Here is a 21739-nt window from a genome sequence, read left to right on the forward strand (position 1 = left end):
TGAAGCTTTCGCTGCCTTCTAAATCAGAGCGTGTATGTATACGCGAATATGCCCGCCGGGCAGGCGCTGCCCAGGTCTGATTTATATGTACATATGGGGAAATTTGCGTAAACAAAGAATAGAGGCCGGTCCACATACAACTTTTGCGTTGCGTGGGCGTTGAATTTCAAAATTTGGAAACGCTAACGCCAATACAAAGCAGAAAGATCACGTACGTCGGTCGTGAATTGTTGAAAATAAATAAAATTATGGGAAATATTTTTTCCTTTTAATCAATTGAGGGCAAGAAATTTCATTTTCCATGCAATTATTGATATAAAATATTAATTTATCTGTCGTTAATATGTATGTTAATTTAGTGGCCAAAGTATCCTCTGCAAAGCTTCATTGTAGAAAGCATACTTTTAACGTGCGTATGTACATATGTACAGTAGAGTGGTCCAAAAAAATTAAGTTGGAATTTTAATACCGGCACCCCCTAGGATTGTTCTATATCGAAAAAATATACCACTATTTTTTTTATTTTGAAATAAAAAAATATTTAGGGGGTGCTCAAAGCGCTCAAAGTTTTCCATGTATTTTATATGGAGAAAAAACCAATTTTCGTAGAAATGGTACACAATTCTTAAAAATCAATATTTTTCAATCGGAAAACTGTCGTTCTCTTCAGGAGACTTCCAGTATTAATATGCAATTGTTTATTTAACCATTTTTTATGATTACATATTTTTTCATTGCATTTTCTAGGGGTTTTGGAGGACCTATAAAATATAGTTGCTATGAAAAAATAGTTAAAGAGACAATTGCGTATTATTACTGGGAATCTCCTGAAGATAAGAAAAGTTTTCCGATCGAAAACTGTTGATTTTCAAGAATTCTACACTATTTCTACGAAAAGTTGTTTTTCCCCCATATAAAATACATGGAAACCTTTGAGCGCTTTGGGCACTCCCTATTTTTATTTTTTTTTCAAAATAAAAAAATAGGGGTATAGTTTTTTTCGATATAGAACAATCCTAGGGGATGCCGGCATTAAAAATCCGACCTTATTTTTTTTAAATACATTTTTGGACCACTTTAATGTACAGTCACTCACAGAAGTATTAGTAAATTAGATTTTTTCACAATATTCAAAATGTTTTCCATGATAAATCTTTTTCGCTACTTTTCATTTAAAATATAGCTCATTCTATACCAAACCAAATACAAAAATCATTCTTGCAGACTTTGTTCAAAATTCATAAAAATTAATCAAACTTAAAGAAATGTTCATCAAAATTTCAAACTTTTTATGCAAAATTTTTAAAATGCAGTTCTGTAGCCCATTAAATTTTAGTATAATAACCTAGTGATGGCTGACAGAAAAGAAAGCTTTGATACTATATAAACAATGAGCAAGGGAACGGAGCTCCAAATTTTTTCATGTATAAGTAAATTTAAGATGCTGAGCTCGAAAGTATCTGAAAATGTGTGTTCCTCTTACATTAGATTCATTCATTCATTTGTCTATATATATCTCGATTCGTTTTGCCTGTTACAAACAACCGTTATGTGAACAAAGTTAATATACCCTTGTGCACAAGTGCGGTCGCGAATAAAAATTTCGAAAAGGTGCAAGGTGATATACGTAGCTTTCCTTTCATTTTTGAAGTTCGACCACCTGTAATTTTTCTTGCACATACACATTTAACACTATTAAATTTCATTCGTACTCGAAAATTCGTTTAGCGATAATTCGCTAATATACCTTTTAGTCAACATTTTAATGTGAATGTTGTATTTAATAAGCACACCAACTAAATATGTTTTAAATTTGTAGCTTAAAATATGCAAACAGATTCTGACTCGACCTCGTCTTCTACTGAAACTGAATGGGCTACAATTTTTTTTTCTCAATTCTTATAAATTTTCTAGAAAGTTTGAGACTTCAACTCACATGTCTTTTGTTATAGAATTAACTATATTTTTATAAAAAAATTAAATTAAGTAAGGAAAAAAAAAATTTTAAATTTTCATTTTACTACTATTTTCGTGAGCACAGCTGTACATACATACGTAATACCATTTATTTGTTTTAAAGTAATGAATTTTTGTATTGATAATACTATACGTTTTTAAAAGTCTATTAGTTATTTTTTTTAATGAATGCGCTGTTATTTGGTTGTTATATTGTTAATAGTACAAAATACGCTTAAAAATTAGCTGATTTTTATGGCTCTGTACTGATTTTTGATCACAACTGTACTGATTATGTCCCTATAATATCTGGCCACCCTATCTTACATATAATTTCTTACGTCCAGTGATTTTAGCTAATAAATTAGCAAAATATACACATGTAAGTTAAAAAAGTAATTTTAACTGATATTTGTTGAGCTAAAACTTACATCATGTGATACTACTTTTTCTTAATATTATTGTAATCTCCCTGTGGGGAAAATCTCTAGTTCTGAACTGGTGCGCTTCTGGTACATTTAGACCCAGTACTGATTCGCGATAAATCTCTTTTGCATGCAAGCAACTGGCGAATTTAACATGGCGATGTCCTAGGAAGTGTCAATTGCGCCCCGCTGCATCCCTTTTCCGATAGTTCCCAACTAGTCCTAAATTCTATAGTTCCGAACCAGTTCTAAAATCGACAGACGAAAGAAAAAAGTATCATGATTTTTCAATCTTTTTGGTTCTTCCGTGTGTGCGATTTTAGGTCGTTTTGGAAGAAATGTGTTTTCAATTTGAAATTAAATTTATTTGAATGATTGTAAGAAATGTACGTTTACATACCTTTAGCTGTAGCTGAGTTTGCAGAGGTGCTCGCTGTTATTTCTTAGATTCCAGACTGTCCCAAGATGTTGAAATGTTAACACAAATTTTAGTTTTGTATTACCAAGCTATGAAAAAGCATCTGCGAAGCACAGAATAGAAGCGTATTTGAACGAAAAAGCCGCCGAACACATATCTATGTAAAGTAAACAAGCCCCCAGCTGCATCCCTTATTCGATAGTTCCGAACTAGTTCTAAATTCGACAAATAAGATCTAGTTCGTTCTGCATCCCTTTTTCTATAGTTCCGGACCATTTCTTAATTCGTCAGTTTAGATATAGATTTCTAGTGAAAAAAACTGAAAAAATAGTTTTTTAAAAGTACCACTTTTCCTCGATTTTGGACTGGTGGGGATCTAGTTCCTATCGGACTAGTTCCTTTTTGGCGATAAAGACCTAGTACGGAACTAGAAATTTGATTCACTAGTCCGTGGTTTCCCTACAGGGCTAATACTCTTTCGATTTACGAATATTTCAATCCCAATTCACAAAAACATTCTGTACCATGTTTACTTAGAAATGCCATTTGACAAATTTTTCTGAAAGCATCTGCTTATACACTATTTTATCTTTGAACATTTTTATGTGAAATCATTGTACACTATTTTATATTGGTTGCAAACTCAGAAAAATTAATTGATGTATGTCGATATTAAATTACTTTATTATTCACATTTTGAAGCTACCTGTGAAAGTCAGCACCAGTGTTGCCAGGTCTTCGGCATGACAAAACGTCCCTCTTGGTCTGAAAAAACGTCGTTTCCTACCCAAAAACGTCTTTTTCAAATGAATGTACAAAAAACTGTTCTTATTTAAACTTGTATTGTATACAAAGGTACATATCGAGCCCTAACCGCCAAAATAACGTAAGCGACATTTTTTTCAAAATTTTCTTTTTGATGCAGAAATGTTCCTAGAGCATACATTTCTGCATCAAAAAGAAAATTAAAAAAAAAATGTCGCTTACGTTATTTTGGCGATTAGGGCTCGATATGTACGAAAGGTATATTAAAATATCATTTCGACAGAGCACATTTAAAACTCATTGTAAACTGGTTTGATATCGTTAATATAAAAATCATTTTATACATACACTTGTGAGCAGCTGATAAGTCATCAACATTTTGATCGATTTTGGATGTTTCTCTTTCGTTTATTTAATGTTTATTATTTTTCCATAAAAGCCAAGCTCATTAAAAACAAAATATAAATCCACAAAAATTTTGCAAAAATTATAAACAATCTGCAAATTTTCAGCCAGATTTTCATCTATCTATTCAGATTTTTTAGCCCATTAAATTTCAGGGCAATAATATGCAAGTTTAAAGGGGCTAAATATTCGCGTTGATTTTTATTATTATTTTTTTTCTTGTAGAAATTTGGTTAGGGGCTCGGTTGTTTAAAATGCTAAATTACGTTCTGCTAAGAAGGAGCATAGCAATAGGTCCATTCAATATCAAAAAATTGTTACGAATTGTTACTAGTACTTGCAAGTTTTTACTGTAAATACATTCAATAACCCAAAATATTTGCAAGAGGGAGCGAATTCAGGAGCGTAACAACCCGAGAGAGCTGCAAATTCTTGCAGGTAAAAATTTTACTTGCAGGAATTTGCAGGAGTCCAAAAGTTAGGTTATGTTTCAAACTCAAATGTAAACAAACTGTTTAAGAGGATGATTTGATGAAACATAATTAGTGAAATGAAAATATGGATAAAAAATTTAAATCTATTGTATATTTTTTTACTTTTATGACTATGGGAACTATTCCCAAATAAAAAAAAAATTTCGCCCCAAAACTTAACCGTCAGAAAGTGTCAAAATGGCTTACACTCAGAAAACGGTTTAGTTATAATAACCAAGATTTGGTTATAGTGACCAAGTGGCATAGTTGGATATGGCGAAATAAATATCTAGTTCATGAAAGTCTGCAATTTACTTGAGACTTCTAGTTGGGACAAATGTATATTTGTTAATAATTACAAAACGACTACCTTGAGTGGACAATATTGTTAGTTGAATAAAATCATTGTTGAGCAAATATAAACAATGCTTTGGTTGATACAAGTTTTCAATTAATTTTGTGATCTTGCTGTAGACTTGAATCAGCTAACCGTTTATTATTGGAAACAAAGTTTCAGTTTGACACAAATAAAAATTTACTCGATGGTTGTTGTGTTTACTTTCTTCTTTTATTTGCATATATTAAGCATAAAAAATAGATACATGTTTACATAAATAATTACTAGTGTAAATAATACCTATGTATATGGTGGTAAGAATTTCCTAAAAAGAAACGATAAAACAGGAACAGTCGTGCGAAAACCCAGGTCAATATCTGCTGGAAGTGCTGGTTTAAGTATACTGCTTTGCTTTTTCCTTGGCTAAATAGATACTTTCAAATTTTAATTCACATGAATTATATATCCACTGAGAAACCCCGGTTGGCAAAAAATTTTATATTTTTAAGTAACTATGCGCACACCGAAACAACTCGCGGCGATGGCAAAACTGAAACTGAGACAAACAAGTCTGGGCATGTCATAGCACACACTTTTCTTTCTCTACCTAGCGCAGTGATCGACATGCCATAGCTTACTGAGCGCTCTGTGACCACACGCGTGCTTCACCCATATACGAACAGCGGTAGCGGAGCAATGATTTCCACGCACACAGTCTCATTCAATTAATCGTTTTTATGCAATGGTCGGCATACTAGCCCATTCAAACGATTCAATAACTGGGTTGTGTTATGTTAATTTTTTTTTATATTATTATTTTTAAGTATTTTTAACTTTTGGCTTTTAAGCGAGCCACGCTTAAAGGATGATGGCCTCAAGGCCTATTTTTATTGATGAGACAAGTTAGAAAAAACGAGGCAATGCCGCCGGTTCTTGATTCAAAACAAGTCTGTTTATTTCAGTGCACAAACACTGCTTTTATAATAAATTTTACATTTCTCCTTAAATCTAAGACACTCCCAATTTTAAGTTCCTTTTCCAAAATTTTCATATTGTGACCAATCATAATTGATTATTTTGTAGTTTTGCATTTTCTAAATGTTCTTGTAGTAAAGTCTCATTGCTTTTCTTTTACTCTAATTAAATTTATATTGACTTCTCATATATTGAGAAATATCAATTGTGAAACCAATTGTTTCACAGTTGCTCTACAAAGTTCATCGTCTTGAGAAAATACAACACTACAAATGTCTTCACAAAAGTGACCCACATGTGCAAGCTGCAATATGATCGTTTCTACAAAGCAAGTGGCCGCTAACGCTTTGCCCAATTTGTGACATATATATGAGTCATAACTCTTTTTGCTTGCATTCTTAACGTTGTTGTTCAGAACGTTATTATATAATATTGCAGTCACATGTGTGTTTACATTACTGACCTTACTTACTAATTAGTTGTAGACACACAACACCCTCACCCTATAAAAAAAGTGATTTTGTAATCATAATTGACAAAATTATTTTTATATTATAATTTTACATATGTTTATATACTTTTACATATTTCTAGCTTTTATTAAATTATTATTGTGTACTTCTTTTTCTACATTGTCCATAATTATAGAACTGTTAGATCCGTTTTTTGATATAATTTTAAAAGAACCTTTAAAAGGTTTATCTAATTTTTTCTTATTTCCTACTTTTAAATATACGTAGTCTCCTGTTTTAAATTTTGGTTTGTTAATATATTTTTGTGTATTGGAGTTATGTTGTTTATTTTTTAACACATTTTCTTGTGCTTGATTATGTGCATATCTTAGTTTAATTTTGAATTCATTTATATAATTGTCTAAATTGTAGAATGATTCTTTGCTTTTAATAATTTCACAAGGTAAAGAGCATAATTTACCATTTACTAATTCAAATGGTGTGTAGTGAGTCGTGCTATGTGGAGTGGTGTTGTACGAGTATGTGTAGTATGGTAATAGTTCATCCCAGTTATCCTTTCCGTCCATTGCCATTAAGAAGTCATTTAAAACTCTATGGTTTCTTTCAACTGTACCTAAAGTTTCATGATGGTATGGTGTTGATGTTACTTTGTCTATGTTCATTTGTTTACAGATATTTGTCAATAATTCGTTCGTAAATTCAGTACCCTTGTCTGTTTTTAATTTCCTAAAACAACCATATTTTAAAATAAACTTGTCTACTATTGTTTTTGCTACACTCACTGCGTCTTTTGTTATCAAAGGAAACGCTTCTACAAATTTTGTAAGTTCGCATTGAATTGTTAGTATATATCTGTATGTATTGGATGGTCTAAGAGGACCAACTGTATCTATTGTTACAACATCAAATGATGTATTTGGTGTCTCTGTTATTCTCAACTTTTCTTTTGTATATTTAATAATTTTTACCTCGTTACAGATTTTACATTTGTTAATATGGTCTTTAACCATTTTATTCATGCCTTTCCACACATATTTTTGTTTGAGTTTTCCTATGAATCGTCTTATGCCGCAATGGCCTGCTGTTTTTGAGTCATGGTATCTTTCTATTAATTCTTTCATATCTTGTTCATTTTCTATTCTTTTCAGAGGAGTATATAACAGTATGTCTAGACAATCTTCGATTTCATTTTCTTGTGTTTCATTAAAAATGTCTTTAAATCTATGAATAGATTTTTTTTAAATATTTCATCATCATTCGCTAGCGCTAGTTTACTAATGTGTTCATGCTTTGCGTGAGATAACAATTTTTCCAAAATCAATTTTAACTCTGATAATGTCTTATGAATGTATCTAACATGTAACTCATATCTAAATTCATTAAACTTAATTTTTTGGCCAGTTTTAATTTTATCTTTATTCTCAAATTTTAACTTTTTTACTCCTCTAATATCAGATATTGAAATACACTCCCATATATGAAGATGATCAGTCTCCAATGGTAAAGTGTCCGCGGGTGTTTCTTCTTCTTTATTATCTGTAAATTTATTTTTCATTCCTCGTGTTAACACATTAATATTATTTGTTGGTACCATGTCTTTTAATTTCTCTGAGTTTAAAACTATTCTTGACAACGCATCGGCGTAGGTATTCATTTTACCTTGCTTAAATATAATGTCAAAATCATAATCCATTAAATCTATTCTTACCCTAGTTAATTTAGATGATGGGTTCTTATGGGTAAATAAACTAACTAATGGTCTATGATCTGTATACACTATAAATCTTTTACCTATTGTGTTCTTTTAAACTATATGCTTGTAAACCACTAAGTGCAATTGAAAGCATTCTTTGAAAACTATTTGTTTAGATTTTCAAACCGAAAGGCAAACGTTTAAATTGGAAATGACCTGATTCTGTTGAGAAGGCTGTTAATGGTCTCGATTTTGGATGTAGTGGAATTTGATGAAATGAACTTGTCATATCTAGAGTCGAAAAATACTTCGCTTTACTCAATTTATCAAGTACATCTTCTAACCTGGTTAACGGAAATTTGTCATCTACAACTTTTTTATTCAAAGATCTATAATCAACTACTAGTCTCCATTTTTTCTCTTCCCCCGCGCTCTTCTTTGGTACTATTAACAAGGGTGAATTGTATGGGCTAACGGAAGGTTCATCTATGTCTTCGTCTAATAGTTTGTCAACTTGTTTTTCTATTTCTTGTAAACTGGAGTGTGGTATTCTATAGTTTTTAATGTAAACTGGTGTTTTGTCCGTTGTTCGAATTTTTTGCTCATAAAAATTATTTTTTGTCAAAATTTCTCCATATAAATGAAAAATGTTTTGATGATCTTTACAGATTTCTAATATTGCAGCTTTTGCTTCCTTATCTAGCTTATCTATTTGAATTTCTTTTTGAATTTTCTGGAACCTACTTTCATCGGTTAAAGTATTTTTGAAATGTAGTATGTCATAATTTTTAAGCTTATCTATACTTAGTGTTATTTTTGATATATTTACTTCCTTTTCAGTTGTATTAAAAAATTTTATATGCGTTATTCCTTCTGATGGAATAATGGTATTTGCAACAAATATCCCTTTTCTTATTTCTTTCCCACATATTACGCTTTCTTCATCTACATCAATATCTACAGCTATTACTGTTTCTGTTCTTGGAGATATTTTTATGTTTTTAACTGTTTTCGTTTGCATATTCATTGGTATTATCAGATCATCATCATCAACTTGCGGTATTGTTAGTGTATACGTTTCATAATCAATCTTACAGCTACGCTCTGTATAGAAATCACTACCTAATATTCCATCTGCTAATAAATTTGAATTTTCCAACATTATGTGAAATTTATGTACTATTTCCTTATCTTCCCATAATAGCTTAATTTTTGCAACTCTTAACGAATTTGTCATTCCCCCATTTATTGCGCTTATTTGACAAATGTCACTGCTATATAACTATTAGCTAAATTTTCTTTTAATAATGATATATCTGCACCTGTATCAATTAATAATGATATAACGTTATTACCTATTTTAACTCTAATATAATTTGAAAGTTCTTCATTTTTACTTACACTAATTACTTTCTTTGTTGAGTACTCCCCGGTTTTTCGCCACCGGGGGTACCCCCGTTTCCCTGGTTGCCATCCTTATTGTTATTATTATAACCTCTGTTTCCTTGGTTATTATTTCTTTTATTTCTACCATAATTATTACTTCCACCTCTGTTATTATTAAACCCTCTATTAATAGTGTTATTTCTATTATGGCTGACATTCCTACTGTAATTATTATTTGAGTTTCTAGTGCTATGTTCATTATTTCTCTGTTCTCTATCATTATTGAAATTTCTATTATTATTATAGGACCTGTAATTGCTCGTAAAATTTCTTCTATTTCTTGTGGCTACATGTACAAAATTATTCTGATTAGGTTTTGTTTCTACTTCTAAAGCTATTTTAATTGCGTCAGATAGTTTTGTTGGTCTTGCCGTCAAAACTACTGATTTAAATGGCTTAAACTATTCTTGAAAGTTGTCAAACCAATTTGGTCATTAAGTTTAACTATTATTTCTCTATTTGTTTCACCTTGTTCACTTATCTGCAATTCATTTAATGATGCTAACAAGTTCTCTATTTTAGACCCAAAAGTATTCACATTCAAACCTCTTTGATTTGTTTGTGATAATTCACTGTGAATTTTTGAGGTTGTTTTATATGATTTATATGTTTGTTTGAGTAGTTTTTTAAAGTCTTCAAATAAAGTAGGCTTGGCTTCTGTCAGAATTTTATTTTTTACTTTTTCTGATAGCTTTGTAGCTAAAACGAGTTTAATTAATAACTGTTTCTGCTGCTCATTCTCTAAGGTATCGTGATAGAATTCAATTAAACCAAGGTAATTGTTTACTTCACGAAACCCCTTGAAATTCCGGAATTAGCTTGGAAGCAGTTACTAAATCAAATTTGGACATTTTTGTTTTAACTTCGTCAACTTTGTGTTTTAAAAGTAATTTTATTCTTCCTAAAAGCAAATCAAATTCATACTCCTCTTATTTTTTTACTATTTTCTGTCGTACATTTAATAAGTCATTTAAAGTCTTGTCTATGTATTCGTCTGTATAAGTTCTGTTTGGACTCTTTTTTAAATTCGCAAGTATCTTCGAAGCATATTCTATTTCCATTTATTTCTTATGTATAATTTTCATTTATGATAGATATTATTTTAAAATATGTATTTTATGCACATTAAGCACATACCATTCTTAAATCAAGAATTTCAAATTTTCTTTTTACAATATTTACTCTGCATGCATCACATTTAAAACAACTATAATGGAAACTTTTATTATTATACATGACATATTTAACTTTTCCTATGTCTTTTATTTTGTTCTGCATTTAGACAATATTTATTTAACATTTCACCAAAACATCCTTGATAAAAGCATATTGTTACAAACTTTTTCCATCTCCATTTAAGTAAAATTTAATTATTATTATTTTCAAATTTTATTTTATGTATATATTTAGGTTATTTTATATATATACACATTTTTTTTTAAACACTATTATTAAAATTCATATTTTTAATTATTTGTTTTTTAACATAAGTCTTACAATGCTTATTTATAAAATATATGATTATAGTTAATATAAAAACAATCGAAATAAATCCTATTATATTATTTATTAAAAGATTGTTGCTGCTGCTGCTATTGTTGACATTGTTGTTATTGTTGTTCGTGGTGATTTTCTGCTGCTGTTCTTTGGCTTTTGGAAGTACAATTGTCCAAACCATGCCTCAGTTGTTATCTTGTTTATGTTGATTTTTCTTCAATTCTATTAGTTCCGCAATTAATTTTCGTTTGTTCTCTCCAGTAGCTAATGGAATTACCCTGTGAAGCTCCTTCGTAGTTTCACCGCCTTACCTCCTCGGGTTTTTCGTTTTGGTGCACTATGCTCTGTGCTATCGTTTTTAATTTGTCTTTTTCTGTAAGCTCCGATTGTTAGTGGCTTAGGTCCAGCCGTGAGCGGAGTTGGGACGTATTTTGATATTGGTGTGGATGATGTTGTCGTCAGTGCTTCAGGGACATATTCACCATCTATATTTTCTTCTTCGTAGGATCTTGGGTGGTTCAGCTCTTCAAACAGGTTGTCCAGATCCTCTTTTGCTCCGTCATGAATATAATTTTTATTTAAATTTATTTGTTTTTATTAGAGTTATTTGACAGGATCGCCATGTTATGTTTATTTTTTTTATATTGTTATTTTTAAGTATTTTTAACTTTTGGCTTTTAAGCGAGCCACGCTAAAAGGATGATGGCCTCAAGGCCTATTTTTATTGATGAGACAAGTTAGAGGCAATGCCGCCGATTCTTGATTCAAAACAAGTCTGTTTATTTCAGTGCACAAACACTGCTTTTATAATAAATTTTACATTTCTCCTTAAATCTAAGACACTCCCAATTTTAAGTTACTTTTCCAAAATTTTCATATTGTGACCAATCATAATTTATTATTTTGTAGTTTTGCATTTTCTAAATGTTCTTGTAGTAAAGTCTCATTGCTTTTATTTTACTCTAATTAAATTTATATTGACTTCTCATATATTGAGAAATATCAATTGTGAAACCAATTGTTTCACAGTTGCTCTACAAAGTTCATCGTCTTGAGAAAATTCAACACTACAAATGTCTTCACAAAAGTGACCCACATGTGCAAGCTGCAATATGATCGTTTCTACAAAGCAAGTGGCCGCTAACGCTTTGCACAATTTGTGACATATATATGAGTCATAACTCTTTTTGCTTGCATTCTTAATGTTGTTGTTAAGAACGTTATTATATAATATTGCAGTCACATGTGAGTTTACATTACTGACCTTACTTACTAATTATTTGTAGACACACAACAGTTGCCAGCTTTTGATTTTCATAAAGCACCAAAAACTTGGAAAAAAGCGTTTTACCACACAAAAAGCACCAAATTGTTTTGAATCAATGAATGCTTTTTTCATAAAAGTTTGTATGTATTTAACAAAACCAAAAAATTAACAATATTTACAACAATGCATACATAAATCAATAAACAAAACTTTTTCGCTCACAACGATTGAAAAGCCACATACTATAATGACTTATGCTTACGACGTAACACCGAAGTACTGCACATTAAAACTGATTGATCTCAAGAAAGAAAGATCGAATCCCAACAAACGAAGATCATGCCCTAAGTAGAAATGAGCAAACAAATTTATGTTTTCATTATATAACCTCAAATAGCGCCAAAAACCGTGATTTTGGCACTTTGAGGTTAGGATATCTCAAAATTCTACTGCTAGAGCAATTGTGCGGCCAGATTTGTCACCAAGAAACGATGTGTTTTACTCAGGTGGTACAAAAATACAAATTTTTACAAATAATTAGAAAAGAAAAAAAGGGAATTCTTAACTTACTCGCATATCTACTAGCATTTTCAAGGCGAATAGAATTGAAAAAGGTGGGTTTGCAAGTTCAGCTTTTTATCAATCATGGTTGTATTTAAGTGCATTTAAATTTGTAGATTTTTGTAAATGCAGTGCTGCTACAGCTTTAAATATTTAAAAATTATTTCAGGTCTTAACTATATCGGAGTAATTATAGTTCAGAAAAAAGCACTAAAAACGGCACTAGGCACTAAATAATTTTTTTAGGCGTTTTAATTTTCAAAAAGCACTAAATCTAGTGCTTAAAGCACCAAGTTGGCAACTATGAGTGGGACTGTGTGGATTGCTCAGCTGGCGCTCTTCGTATGTGAAACACCCATGTGCTCAGAGAGCGCTCAGCATACTTTAGGGGTGGCTCACAAGCATGAATATGTTCCGCTCTCAAACCAAATCGTGGTTGCCTCAACTAAGATTTGGTAACTATGACTAATACATGTGTTGAGAGAAAGCTTATCTGTATTAGCAGAGCTTAATGATATCCTTTTATGAACCATACGTTAAGTTGAATGGAATTTGTAGAAATATGCTTCAAAAAAATATTTATTAGTATTTACCAAACCCTTCAACTAAGTTAACGATTTTGTACAACCTAGGTGAATATTAGAAGCTTTGATATATTTAGTTATAATTACCAACCCATGGTAATAGTTCCCAATCCTTGGTAACAGTTCCCAAATATTGTCAAAATTCGGGAACTTAATATCTTTAGTTGTCGAAACTAATCCTTTTTCTCAGTGTAAGTTGCAAGTTTTACTAGTTTTGCGTTCAATGACTTTTTCTGAAAATTTTCTCTTGCTCTCAATTTTACTCTCTATTTTTCTTTTACGCTCTCGATGCAAGTACTTACCGGAAAAGTTATTGAATGGACCTAATATTTCAGTATTTTTTGCGCTCAGTACATTTTCAATGAAGTCTTAAACAAGTCGCCTACTTTTTTCTGGCGTTTTATGCTGCACAGCTTTTTTGACGCTTTTGCGAGCGTGCCTGCTGCAATAGATCGGCTCTACCTGATTTGGCTTTTAATGTGCAATTGCATCATTACAGCAAGCCTCGTAACCTCAAGAATCCAAAAAAGAACCTTTGGAGGAAGCAGCTGCAGCAAAACACAAAGATTGTAAAGAATAATTAAGAAAATAATTCAAAATCACTTCTACTTATAAAAGTTAGTAACAAAGAAAAATTACTGGGAAGTTAAAAAACGTCATTTTTTACACAAAAAACGTCCAAACGTCAACAGGGTTAGCAGCCATATAATTAAGTAAAATATTCTAACGTTATTTTAATATTACAACAATTTCTTTGGCATTTTCTCAAGTGCGCCATACACTTGGGTGGTTCACAAGGTGTCGTACTTGTCGTATTGTTGTATGTTGTAAAGTTTTAACGGCTAAATAAATGTTTAGAGGATTTGAAATCACCACCAACTATTTTTTAATTGTGTGAAATTTCATAATAAAACTTTTATGTTAGCTTGCGAATTCCTTAAATATAGTTCTCGCCGTTTAAAGTTTATGACATACAACAGTACGACAGTATACAACACCTTGTGAACTCCCTAACTATTTGTAAACAATTGTAGTACCTACACTGTTATTATAAAATCTCGTTTTTTCGCGAATTAGTATATAATATAACCTACTGTAATGTTTTTATATTAGCCTGACTATATTTTAGGGCAGGAATTCAATATATTATTTCCCTGTCAGGCTGTGAGTATTTTCTTAGCTCTCCAGCCGATTTGGTCCTTACATTAAAATGCACGATTTGATTCTGATAATACATACATGCTTGAGTCTTATCACAAGAATGACTTTATTTCGGCTCAACGCCGTCTTTTATATGTTTAAAATCTAAATTTTTATTTCTATGAGTGACCAATCACATTGGTCACTCCCTATTTCCCCTACTTCTAATCAAAATGCTTACTTACTATTTTGCATTGACATGTTTATGTACATACATGTGGTACATGTGCGCTGACCCAAGAATTATAGAATACAAGATTGCGCCTATCGAGCTGAGAGCAACTGGCCGTGACGTCAAAATATACCAGAATGAGAGAGCAAGACGAACTCGACAAGAAAAAGAAGAAGCATCGAACAAAAGGCAGTATTGCCAAGTTTTGAATTTGAAAAGGCACCAAATTTTTATTGGTGTATTTTATGGACTTTCTATGAATACATAATTTATTGTAAGGATGCCGATTCAAATTAATAAAAATCGATGTTTCTTGCACAATGGACGAAGAGAGGGTTAGCGGTCCGCGAATGGCGCGACCTTTATTTTCTGGATCGTGGCGCTGACCCACATACATATGTACGCTCGGTAATCTGATCTTGCTCTTGCAAAAGCAAGCATCAAGTGTACCTCATGCGGCGCCGTACGCTCAACGATAGTGCTAGCCGTGACGCGTGTTCCGCATGTGGCATCAAGTGCACTGGTAAGTATGCCACACAGGAAGATCACAACAAACACGCCGACTTAGCAATATGAACCGCAGGTGCTAAGTGTGGGTCGGGCACACTACACTACATTGTTATTATAAAATTTCGAATAAGATATTTAAGAAAACTAAAGATTTTTCTAATAGGGTAAAGGATTGTCTATCCGATGATGCGATTATCAAATAATAGTGTATATGGCATTTACACTGTTTCTATATTTCAGGGACGATATACTTCCCATTATCCTTGAGCTGTTTGCTTCATAATAAAAAAAATTAATCGCGCTCGAGAATGTCAAGGTAACGTTTCGTTTTGCAAGTTTGCGACCCTCCCAATCCCTTGTGTCACGCTCAAATCGTCAGATTATTGAAATGCACACTTTTCAGGATGTAGTTAACCCACCATTTCTTAATCTCGCTCGAGTAAATCCACCTGTCAAATTTTTTTTATTATTCTGATCAGCTACCCAATGCTCGGCTCTCTTGGGCTCCCCTACTATAGAGAGCGGGTATGGAATTCCAAATTTTTTCGATGAAACTGCTTCAAATTAACTGTTCTTTGAATAATTATGAACCACAGAAAACTGTTCAGCACGTTCTAAAATTCTTTAGCTAACATGTAACCCTAATAAGATTTCTTTAATGAAAAATTATGAAGCACAGCAAAAATAAATCGATGTATTATATAGCAAACATCGATGTTTCTGATGCATCGATGTTTGTTTAGATTTTTAGACTCTAAATTATATGTTTTAAACACTTACCAAAAGGCACTGCTATGGCGTAATGTTTTTCTCCGAATTTCTCGCCTACTATGCGGAGCTGGCAATTGCGCTCAATATTGTACTCCAAGCTAGTTGTCTCCATTAGAAACATATATGATCCATTATTTTTTAACACTCGTTCCACTCCTTCTTTATTATCCTTGGTGTACGCCGAGGGATCTTCATTGTTCATCATATTGAAGGCCAGACGATATACAGTCTCGTTCGACTCGGCAAACAGCGTATACGTACTGCCACCTTCCATAGTGCCAAACTTTATAGCTGTCTGCTCCGCCAGACTCTTGATGTCTGTAACACTATCCTCCATTTTTGAGCTGGTCAAAAATGCAGCCAAATTAGCAGTGTAAGAGTTGGGTATTATAACTGCAATTATCCACCACATTGCCGTGAATGTGCGGAACGGTGCACTTCTGTGAAAATATGTAGAAACATTTACAACTACGATAGAAGAAACGAAAAGATAACATAAAGATTATAGTGCTACTTTGGCAATATATCACAACCAGCCTGCATGATGGAGGCCGCTGTCAAATAAAAGGTATTGAGTAGGCCCCACTTGTTCTCCAACAGATCAGGATCTTTATTGCAAGGATGTGGATTTTCCCACTCATCTTCTGCGATTCTGGAAAAAATGAAGCAAAAGATATTGTCTAAAAATATCACTTAAAGCAGAAAAGTGAAATTGTATCTACATAAACATTTCTAGTCAATATCAATCATATAGGTACATTATACATAGCTCAGTTCGCGGTCAAAATTACTTGGGTTTGTCTTATCACAGCGCACGGCAGTGCGCGCGAGTGACCAAAACAGCTACAGTAGCATGCTGAAATGACTCGCTTATCACAGCGGACGGCAGTGCGCGCGAGTGAAAAATGCAGCCACAATAGCATGCTGAAATGAGTCGCTTATATATACACGAGACTTGGAAGTTTTTATCCAGATGTCCATTGGACATGTATGAGGTATCGTTAGAAAGGCCTTGCAGAGTGTGTCTAGAAAACATATAAAAGTTACATAAACGATTATCCGTTCACGTAAAAATTAGGCTAAAGGGTTGGGAAAGAAAAAACATTTTTTTCCTTTTGCCGATTTAAGGGGGTATGTGGGTACACCCTACATAGTTAGTGTTAGGTTTCTAACGATACCTTATATATTGAGTTCCGGCTACTAGTTGGAAAGATATAGAGCTATATTCATTTTGATTCGTGTATCCACTACGAGATGCTCTGCGATGTGTGTAGCCTCTGTACGTACCTTCATTTATTTTTTTTCAAACTTTCAGGAATTAAGGCATCCACACACCTATGCAATTCTGTCGCAACGAATCCGCGCCGTTTTGATGCTTCAGACTTTACTGCTTCGAAAACGCAAGTACGCACACATCGCAGCAAAAACTGACAATTTATAGACAAACAAAAAGTATTTTTCAACAAAAATAAAACTCTTAACATTAGGCACGTTCAGAAGGCGCAATAGCTCAATAACTGTTGCGATTGCACCTTCTGAACGCGTTGTTTTGCACTTCTGATCAACTGAACAGTTGCGTGTTAGATAATCATAATATTTTTATGATCATTTGAGACAACATGTTGTGGGTTTTGAATTCAGAAGGCGCATTATGATCACTGATTTTTTTAGCAACGGTTGCTCAACTTCTGCGCCTTCTGAACCTACCCATTTCTACATCAAATATGTTTTGCTTTCTTACGTTCAATTTTGATTTAATATTGTAAAATCCTTCTATTGGCATTTTTCGTTCTCAAAACGCGGCAGTCTGCGATTTCGGCACGAGCAAAGGAAGAACTGTGAATGTTCGAATAAATCGCTGCAGCAAAATCGTACAAGTGTGTGGTTCCTCGTTTAAAATTATGGTCGGCATTGTTGTAATTTTTATCGGAACAGATTCGCACCGACAGAATCGCGAAGAAGGTTTTGTTTCAGAATGTTTCGATTCGTATACCGATTTGCGCGTGGCTGGTGCCTAAAATTCGAAAAAAGCTATTTTTTAAACTACCACTGAGGCCTCACTACTAATTTCATACCATTGACCAACGCATTGATGTGGATATCAGTACAAAGGTGTTAAGACAGACTATCTAATGTTGTCCTTTGCGTTTATAAAATATAAATATGTCATATAGTTATCGCCGGAAAACTAAAAATTGGCCTGCTGGAAACACATATTTCGGGAACTTTCTCAAAAACTGGTAAGTCGATTTTAGTCTAGATTTTTTCAAGTGCAGCCTAAAACCTTAGCTTTTATTTGGTATATAGCTTATATCTGAGGAAAGTCTTGTTGTGGAGATATTGGGATTCAAATTGAAAAAAATTCGCTCCAAAAAGCGACAAATGGTTAAAAATTAACATAGTCGTCTAATTTGGTTACTTTAAGTTGCCAACATAACACACATACCTAATTCTCCGCTTGAAACTCTCCAATCCCCGATTGCCACCTAAACCGAAATTCCCTGCAAATCGGGGGAATTTCCCGCGAGTTGACTTCCACGCACGCGATGCATGATTTGTAGGTGTGTACATGGGTCTCGCTGCCTAGAGGCAGGGTTGAAGTTTACCTTCTATGTAGGTATAAAATACTAACAAATGGCAGCTGAAAGCAAAATTCTTTACCCGTAGTCAGGGGCGAACGCAGGTAGGGGTTTTGGGGGTTCAAACCCCTCCCGAAATGCCTGCGGAAAATTTTAAGAAATTTCTCTCTTTGTATTTAGTTATTTACGTAAACAAAAGCAATACTGTTTTTATTTCCGTAAAAGTTTGTACGAATTTTCAACTATTCGCAAAATCTGCAAATAAAGAACAAACCGAGGTGAATGAGCACAAGCTTGGAAGCATAACCGGACTAAATATTGATGTTGATAGATAACACAGTGCTACAAAAAAAACAAAATTGAATACACTTTTGAAGCGACCTAGTAGAGATTGTTCATCTGGTCGAGTTATCCACGAAACACCCTTCAAAGGATTTGTAACACCCCCAAAATCTGGATTTAAGGCCAAAAAACCGTTTTTTTCAGAGTTTTCGTTGAAAAAAAAATCATTAAAAATCTTATTTTCAACCGTTTTTTAAATTCTCAACGGTTTTGGGCAGAGAACTGTTGACACTTTCGAAATATATACAGTGTTTTGTTCATTTGCGAGGGGTATGAGATGTTTTTCACGCGAGAAGTTGAATTTTTTGAAAATTTTTTCGGTTTTTCCGGTTTCGACGTAATTTTTTTGCCACTAATTGACAATGAATGAACTTCTTTGGGCATGTGTCATCGAGAGGCATTCACTACTTAATTACACAAGTGTTTTTTTTTTTGGGAAAGGACTTCAAGTTTTCAAGATATGCAGCATAATCCAAAATCAAATTTTTTGGTCTCAAGCGCCCTACACTATGTACTATGTACTATGTATTAGAAGGCGGGTCGATTTGAAAATCACCCAAGTGACAAGGAAAATCGTATTTTAGGGATCAAAATAAGATACTTTGCCGAAGGAAGCATACCTCTAAAACCAATTCTGATGTCCCGACTTCGTACTTTTGACCTTGAGCGCCAAAGCTTGAAAAATCCTAAGTTGACCCATTTAGAGTGCCCCAATCGTATTTAAATGTATGACCGACCCCCACTAACTTTGTAGGGCCGACCCACCCATGCCAGTGGAACCCCCCCTAAGACCCTACCTGTGGGGTTCCCCATACAAAAATTTCACAAAAACCCCCATTTTTAGCATTTTACATGAAAAAATCATTGCACGACAGCCAGTTATCTTTTTAACTCAATGTTAATTTGAAAAGTTGTCTAAACCGTACGAGTTTCAGCCTTCATTTAATGTTAACTCTAAGTCAAAAATATAAATTTGGCTGCGCAAGTGAACCTTTAGATAGCAAACAGTCGTTTTTAGCGATAGTTAGATTGATAACATATATATTTTTCATAAAATTTTGCACTCATTAGAACACTTTATACAAAACAATGGGAAATGTTTAACAATGGTTAAGACGTTAGCTAATTACTTTTGGAAGCTTATGTAGAAATGGGATGCAAAATGTCAATCAAGATACAAAAAAAAACCACTTTAAGATGCTCGCTAACTACATACCTCAACCAATTCGAAGTAAAAATGTTTCCTGGATCTTTTGCGCTTATAATACAGGTCGTCGGTTTCACGTTTGAGCGACCAGCAGTAATTAGCGATTGCCGAGATTTCCTGGTGAAATCGTTCACCTTGCTCGTCGCTAAACTGACCCAGATTATCCGGGAAGAAATCCAAGTGAGAGTGCAAAAAATGTATCTTGATTGACATTTTGCATCCCATTTCTCCATAAGCTTCCAAAAACTCTTGAACCACTTCCTTATAATTAGAACTTCTTTCATTTCCAAGATAGTTATGACATAAAGAGATAAAACTCAGCCATGCTCTCTTTTCTACTTCGTTCAGTTTTTCGACAAAATTCTCATCAATCATCAGCTTGCGAATCCGGGGTCCGATGAAAATGCCTGTAAAGTAAAGAATTAAAATGGTTGCAGATGCGTTTTCGAAAAAATTAATAGTCGGCAAATTCTTCGAAAGTAGGTACCTTCTTTTATTTTAGCATCACTAAGTTTGGGAAAAACTGTTTCCAGGTGCAGAAATGACTCGCTGTTTTTGTCGAGTCGTTTTACAAATTGTTTCATGTAGCCCAACTTTAGGTCCAATGGCGGCAAGATAATGTTATCAGGTTTTACTAATGGGATATTGAGAACATTTTTAATTCCAATTTGAAACCCCTTTCTCGGAGGCCACACGCTACACTTGTAAGGATCCTTGGCACGACTGTCCCATTCGCAGAAATAGCACGGATGCTTAGTGTAGCCTCCTTGCATTCCCAGAAGTATTGTCAGAACTTTGAGGTCTGAGACAATTTGCCATTGATGTTTATTGTAATTGATTAATCGTAAAATCTTTTCCATCGTTTGATACGTCTCTTTCATATCAGTAGCGTATGCTATTGGAACTGTTGGCAACTGATTCTCGTTGTGAATTAATACTACTTTCAGACCTACGAATTTCGTGAATTAAACGTAAATTTTTTAATATTGCTTAATTTTGGTTTTCTCACACTTATGATAAATAAAATACTTACTTTTGCAAGAACCGTCCAGAAATAATCGCCAATCTTTTGCGCAGTACACGTGATCGAAGGCAGCAAACAATCCATCCACATATACAATATACAAGTTTATTGTCTATATCATCAGCCTTAAAAACTTCTTCGAATGACGATAAGTCTAAGTTTCGTGTGAATGTCACTTTAAAGCATAGATGGGCACACCAATACAGTCTCATTTTGTCATGGTATTCGTGAATCGCGCTGAGTAACAGTTGCCACTTTTCTATATTGTACAAAAGTGCGTCGTTTTTTGCGCGTGTTAGAAAACGCTCTTACAAATTTATATTTAATTTGTATTATGAACATGAAACGAAAATAATAAAATATAATAAAAAAATAATGAAGAAATAATTTCAAATAATGAATTATGAATTAATTTTTATAAGTACATATGTACGCGCATGAAAAGTTTTTTTAATTTAATTTCATTAAACTAATGTTTTAAAAAATGATGGTTTATTCAACAACAAAATTCACGAATTTAAAATTTCTAAACTTTGTAAAAAACTCAGTATTCAATTAAGTATACTCAATATATTAAATTGCCGTATCGTACATACATATATACATAAAACCCATTACAAAACACTTTAAATTGGTTTACACAGTTCGGCAGTTTGACT

At 33.1% G+C, this 21739-nt stretch overlaps 1 protein-coding gene across 1 annotated transcript; it reads right to left on the minus strand.

Moving 5' to 3' along the window:
- Positions 1 to 13656: 13656 nt before the first annotated feature.
- On the minus strand, positions 13657 to 21148 carry LOC118750582 (the record flags this gene model as incomplete). The annotated part of the gene is made up of 7 exons (XM_036485319.1): positions 21090 to 21148; positions 20544 to 21005; positions 20118 to 20463; positions 16443 to 16580; positions 15938 to 16368; positions 15791 to 15798; positions 13657 to 13701 (listed from the first exon to the last, which is right to left on the minus strand). Coding segments are annotated over exons 2-7 (1362 nt in total), but the record flags the coding sequence as incomplete, so codon positions are not given.
- Between the last annotated feature and the right edge of the window lie 591 nt (positions 21149 to 21739).

This window comes from Rhagoletis pomonella, unplaced genomic scaffold, assembly GCF_013731165.1.
Source record: "Rhagoletis pomonella isolate Grant_MI unplaced genomic scaffold, Rhpom_1.0 Rhpom_scaffold_00309, whole genome shotgun sequence".
Taxonomy (NCBI): Eukaryota; Metazoa; Arthropoda; class Insecta; order Diptera; family Tephritidae; genus Rhagoletis; species Rhagoletis pomonella.